Source organism: Belonocnema kinseyi, chromosome 5 (genome assembly GCF_010883055.1).
Source record: "Belonocnema kinseyi isolate 2016_QV_RU_SX_M_011 chromosome 5, B_treatae_v1, whole genome shotgun sequence".
NCBI lineage: Eukaryota > Metazoa > Arthropoda > Insecta > Hymenoptera > Cynipidae > Belonocnema > Belonocnema kinseyi.
This window is the reverse complement of record NC_046661.1, coordinates 17118909-17125724: the sequence shown is the minus strand read 5'-3', so window position 1 is coordinate 17125724 and position 6816 is coordinate 17118909. Positions and strand designations below refer to the sequence as shown.

General features: G+C 39.7%; 1 protein-coding gene across 1 annotated transcript in view; it reads right to left on the bottom strand.

The window, feature by feature from the left end:
* Positions 1–479: 479 nt before the first annotated feature.
* The window catches only part of LOC117173162 (teneurin-m), a 40447-nt gene continuing 34110 nt past the window's right edge, over positions 480–6816 (bottom strand). The window contains exons 10-11 of the mRNA XM_033361574.1: positions 4176–4929; positions 480–4085 (exon numbers count right to left, since the gene is read on the bottom strand). Of these exons, the coding sequence (XP_033217465.1) occupies positions 2597–4085; positions 4176–4929 (2243 nt within the window). The 3' untranslated portion in view covers positions 480–2596. The remainder of the gene's footprint in view (positions 4086–4175; positions 4930–6816) is intronic.

Below are 6816 nucleotides of genomic sequence, written 5' to 3'. Positions count from 1 at the left end.
GTCAAAACAATCTGCCGTTGGAGCGTTTTGTTGTTCTTTGCCCCTGCTGCTTTGTGGCTTAGGAACAAAGGCCGATAAGCGGACCAGTGAAGCGCAGCATGTGTCGCCTTCAACTCGCTGCCATTTCCACAATTTTCTACCGATTCGGAATCAGTTGAATCAGAGTTGTGTTTTACAAAACATCTATTTTTAATCAGAACGTTTTCTAAGTTATGTTTATCTTGAGTAATAATTATCGAATGGAAAAGTTTTATAAAAAAATTGATCGCCCGTGTCAAGTAGAGTACGATGGTATGTTTTATTTTACGTTTCGGACACTTTTGTTTATCCATAGATTTTCCCGGGTGGACAATTCTTCTATGCGGTTACGAGCGCTTGTCGTGTTATTGCATCCGTCACCTCAATTATAAATTAAATATTTGAATTTATTAACGTGAGATTGGGAAAAAAATTAGATGGATAAAAAGAGATAAAAGAAATTTTCGTAAATATTTTATTCAATAAATTAATGAAATAAAAGACTCTGTTTTAAAAGATTTCGCATTTAAAAAAGGATCACAGACGTCTCGATCCTTGGGCTCGAACGTTGATCAGATCCTGTCGAGGTGTGTAAGAAGACGCTATAAAATACAAAGTACAGAATACAACAATTCTACATCCTGTGTGGATATTACTGTTGGCTATACAGAAACAGATATGTACAGCGGTACAGTTGTGATTACTATTTTGCCGTTTCATTAGCACATCATTATCCGTAATTATAATTTCTCAATTTCGTCGTTTATTATTTACGTTAGCAGTTATAGTTATGTATCATTAGCTTATTATATATCTACGTAGAACACAACTTTGGTAGAGCGACGTGGCTCTAATGTTGGCTCGCTTTCACTTTCTATTACTTTTTCAGTGCTGTTGATCGCTTGAGCAATCATTAGCGCATGATTCTAAGTTTCAAATATCTATTTAACACTGACTTCGTTTACATCGTTTACCATGAGGGTGGATGTTGCGGGTAAAAGGTGATAGGGAGCTCCATGTAATGAATGCTGGATCGAAATAAAAACCAGTCACTCTGTTATAGCAATATATAAAAAAGGCAAATAACGTTATTCAGACCAAGTTATTCATTCGACATAATAAATTAGAAAATAAACTGTAGCGTCATGAGGCAAGAGGAATGAAATTCTGGATTCCAGTTCCTTCGATTTTTGTAGGACTTCGTGATTGTTTTAAAGTAAGTCTGTGCCGTTTTTTCCTTAATGACTCTTAGTACATTGCGTTACTGGAAGTATATGGAAATAATTCCACGTTTTAATGTTATAATGTAAGCTTTTCATTTTTAGAATTAATTTGTCTTTTAACGATTTTATGCATGAAAAAATGAAAAACACGTGACTTCTAAAAATACAAGGAAACTGATATGATACGCCTAACTAATCTAATCCAACTTCAATTATAAGGCAGTGAAGAGCCCGAGGGCATAATATTAGAAGGATGACTTTCTTGATGGCGCAATTCTAAAAATAATTCTCATTTTCTTTATCAGTAGAAAGGTAGGGTGGGGTATTCTTGTAAGATAATATAATCGTTATCAATATTATTATTCCTTTGGACATTACTCTTCTGACGCGCATATCACGGTGAATACATTATATAATTCTTTACGGTTTGTGAACCTCAGCATGTTATTCCGATAACTCTCTTCCTTCGTATCATGTGATTGCGAGAGGTCACTTAATAATTATAGGCTAATTTATTTGCTATGTATGACATTTTATCGCTTATTTTATCCTAATATGTATATTGAATTATTTACAATTATCTGCTATATTAATTCATCCTGGCTTCTGACCGTAAGTATTCCGTGACACTATGTATTCATTTTCCCGAGAGGATCGGATGCATACGACGGTTATTAGCAAAATACATCATTGAATATCAGATTGGAAATCATTCTACGCTTTTTTGTCATGAGTTCCTGATAACTTATTATCCTCATTTGTATCCGCTCTTCTCCAGAACTTTTTTCTTGGGACCACTGGGTGGATTTACACATACATTTTTTATATATAAAAAAGCGTTATCGACAGTTCCAGTCAAACGGAATTCGCTGCAGTATCTACAATTCCTATGATTCGTTTATTTACATCTTCTACAAATTTTCATCAATAAATGCGTATAAATTGTTAAAAATATTTCCTGTGCATCTCTGACTCTGTAGTCAAATGTATTTCTTATATGGACGAAACACCTACACTCGCTTGCGAATATTTCACAAGTAATCTCACGTCCTAGACCCTGTTTTGTTCAGAGTTTGGTTATGCGAGTGAACTGTCTCAGAAATCAAATTGCGCGCTCTATCGGACGACAAAAAAACAATCATCTCATAAAAAGCATATACAAACTCTCATAGCACGCGACTAGTTTAATTTTGACACTCGACGAATCACCGCTCGTCTTCCTCCTCGAGAATGCGACGGAATCATAGCGTATGGCACTTTTTATGCAGATTTTTTTCGAGGAAGAGTGCTTACGATCTCCCTCAAAATACGAACCGCCATCTGCTTAGAAATCCTCACAAATCAAAGTCCACGAATCACGAGTCGTGCCTGTGAACCCTGTTCCGCCGGTTGCCGCTCTTCCGCCTCTTTCGTTTAGTATCTCGAGTAAACGCAACATTACCGGGATCGTCTGCGAGTTGAGGATACCTGTGGACGCTGTGTATGTCGACGCCTTCATAACTGCTGACCACACCTTGGCTGATGAGTTCATCCTTCTCCTCCTTAGACCAATCTCCCCTTCCTTGGAATCCGGCCATCACCAGTTGCTTCTCTATTTGCCAGGCTCGTTCCACTGCTCGCTTATGCGCATGTTTTAATATTCTGTGACGTTCCTGCTCAGGCTCAGCACCGTATTTAATAATGACGGCAGCATCTGGATTGTGAAGGCGTAACTCCTTCCAGCTGCCTGAACCATGTTCTGTGGTTTCGTGCGTGGACACATTGAACATGCTACCAAGACGGCGTAGCTCCTCCATGTCATCTCTGATTTTCAGTGCGTTGTCCTTGATGAAATAAAATACGTCTTGGTCGTGGACAGTAAAGTGTAGCGGCAAGAAGTACGAGTTATTAAACACGGAGGTGACTACATCTTGCATTACATTGTTGACGCCATCAACGACACTTACTAGGGCGCGACCGCTGACTCTGGATAAAAGAATGCCCTCACCGAAGACAGCGCGACGATGGGCTACCCTGGGCAGCAAGTTTCTAGTCTTGGGTTCAAGCTTAAGAAGAGGTTTCGGCACGAATCCGAGATCAGAAAACTTGTTGTGCACGCGGTTTACTATGCACTGTAGTCCAGACATGACCCTGAAGTCGGGAGTTAATTGGGATGACGTAACTATTGCACTGGGTTGGTAGATCATTTGCTTCGTATACTCTGAGCCAAGCATGAGAGACATATCATAGCCGTAGAGCTTCAGCCAGCTAGCGAGGTCAGTCATATAAGCTACGTTCTGCTTTAGGTTGATGGGATCGTTGTTTTTGAAGCGATAGATGAAGATGTCTGTGGGTGTTGTCAATTCATTAGCCATTTGCTCCCAAGCTGGTGTCATCCATTGACCTACGATCGTATCATACAGTCTTTTGTGCAGATATATAAGCTTCGTGTTGGGGTCAAAGAGACCTCCATGGAAGTCAATCGGCAGGTAGAAGTCAGGATTTGTATCTTTTATCATTTTTCCAAATGGTGTGCGACGCATTTCCTTGTAGAGATTTCCGTTTGTGTCGAAAAGAGCAAGAGGTGAGCCGTTTTGGTCTGTTGCGACGTAGAATCGCTGCTCAGACGTTTCTACGGTCATCAGAAAGCCTCTGGAATCGTACAGGAAACGGAATGTCTTTTGCAGTTTAGGGAAGTGTACATGTGTTAATAAATCTGGGGTCTTTGGATTAGCGTAGAAGAACTGCGTAATATTCTCTCGATCATCGTTCCATGCTACTAATCTACCGCGGTCATCGTAGAAGTACCAAATTTGAAATTTTTTATGTTCCGAGGCGTGGATTAACTGGCCTTTCGAATTGTATCTGCAAAAATTTAAAAAGAAGTGTTAGAAATTTTCATGCTAAATGTTTTTAATACGGATTTGTGAAAAATATGATTTACGTTTAACTCACCTATATTTATGTTCTCCTCGTATCACGACGAAACCCCTGTCATCATACGAATTAAATTCAACGTCTCCGTATTGAATCACTCGGTCTCCGCTATCATACCCGAGAGATATCTTCTCATTATGTTCAGTTACACCAATAATATTTCCATTTTCATCATAAGCATATTGCCAATTATTATCCGTGTTAGCTACTTCAAGTACATGTCCATCGGCGTTGTATGTGATCTTGTCAATTCGGGACCATTCGTTTTTCTCCACAGATTCCTTTCCTATTGTTAGCTTCCTTATCTTGATACGGTTACGGTTATCGTAATCCAACTCCATACGAAATACGTCCATGGATCTAACATTGATTAGAATGGTTTTCACACGACCATGGTCATCGTAATCCGTGACAGTAAAGAACTGTTTACTACTGTCTTGCATGACAGATCGATTAAAGACATTTCTGTAGATTCTTAAGTCGTTCACACCTTCGAGGACGCCCAAATTTTGATTGTATTTCAATCGGATAGGTTGAAGTTGCTTTCCGCTTATGTCAACATCTATACCTGAAATACGCGCATTTCCGTCGTATTGATAGCGAAAATGGGCATTATCCAAGCCACTCTTACTTCCGTACTTTATTTTCTCGTCCTTAATGATACCTGCATGGTATTTGTATTCAAACCGCATCTCAAAGTTGGGCTCATTAATGTCAATGCTATGAACTAGACTGGTTGTTTCCTGGTACGCATAGTGAATAGAAGAAATTCCTAAAAAAATACAAAAGTCTATTATACTTCAGACTTCACACGTCTATAAAAAATAATATATACAAAATAGTTAGGGTAGATAAGGGTAAGTGTGATGATGGGATTAGTGTACAAAGAAAAATTTGTAATGAAAAACAAACGAATTATTAATTTCTTTTATTAAAAAAAAAATGTACTTTTTGTGAGATCCGAACCAGCAGAACTTTGATTAAACTACATTTAAAAAATCCAAAGGGGCCATGGAATAAGTCAAGAGCCTAATGAGATGAGAATGTCATAAATTAATTTAATACGATGTTTGAAATTCTTTTTGATCATGTTGTTGGTACAAAGTTAGGAGCATGGTGTAATTTTGGCAAATCCTGGTTTTTACCCCCAGCACTCACTCTGTTGCACATCACTGGGTTGCAGCCAAGTGCATGATGGGGAGATCTACAGTTTAAGGTGGGATCCGAACCACCAGAACCTCGGCAAAGATCGATTGAAAAATTTCCAGAGGTATCGACTCAGGCATCGAACCCGAGACTTACAACGGAAAAGGTGGCTGTCATTAGTTATTTTTTTAACCAATTATTTTGAAAGAAACTGAGATACTTTTAGAAAAATGAAATTCGTAATTGTGTCAACCGGTCTTTTGATTTGAATTTTTCCTACATAAAGAACTTTTTGGTTATTTTTTTAGGAATAAGGGAAGATATCATATTTTCCTTGAAGAGCCGTTTCTTTTTTTAATTTTAAACTTTAATTCTTTTTAATGAACCTCATTTTTGGAATACAAATTTAAGTAGATTATAATAATTTGTAAATTATATATCAAACCGAAGGGCCTATGAAAAAGCCACCGAACGCCTCCTCGGGTTGCGGATAGAGGTTCCCTGTACCAAGGGTTTCTGCTGAATATGGTTACAAAAATAAATAGGCTTTCGCGGACAATTGTCCAGGGGTGGTCCCGAAGGAACTAACCCCCAAGCGGAGGTGAGAAAGCCGTGCCGAAAGCTGAATGACACCTGGGTGAGGTGTTTAGAACGGTGACTCTGGGATACCGGGCGACCTTGCATGCGGGGCTCTACAAGGATGGACGAACCCCTTTCCCTAGCTTCTCGTGGGAACAACAATGACAACACCAAACATAGTTGTAGTAAGTGCGGTTCAAAACAACAGAACGCGCAGGGTCCCGACAATAAGTCGGCCAACAATGCCGACGAATCTAGAGCTGGGGGAGCCAAAGAAAATGGATTCAATGCGATGAATCGGCGGGATCTCGCAACCTTTGGGTGGACGGAGCGACTGAATCACGACTTGCTAGAGTGCTACGATGCGAGTGTGACCCCTGCACGAGGTTACATGGCACGGCTGCATGCTCTGTTCGAAAGTTCCCGCGCGAACTCCAGACCCGTTATCACACACTTAACAAGTCGAACACCCACCCAAACCAGAGGAGGTCGAAGTATTTTGGAAAGAAGTCTACGAAGTTCAGCATAGACTGGACGAAGACTCAGAAAATATAAAGAGCTTCAAGGAGTTATATGTTGCCCTCATAACACCTGATAAAGAATGCCCACCCATCACTACCGAGGAGGTGAAAAAAGTGTTAAGAGGGATGAAGAACTATTCCGCATCGGGACTAGTTTGTATCAAAACCTTCTGGTGGAAGAAGTTTTCTTCAACCCATCAGCATTTGGCCCGTATTTTCACCTCATATTTGAAGTCGGAAGAGCCGATTCCAGAGGCTCACCATGAGCCCACTCCTCTTTTGCTTTACATTATTGCCACTATCTCTGGCACTTTGCCATTCCGACAGGTACTTGTGCGGCAAACCTGCAGATCGAAAGTACAAGGTCACTCATGTATTTTACATGGACGATCTTAAGATCTATGCTAAAAACA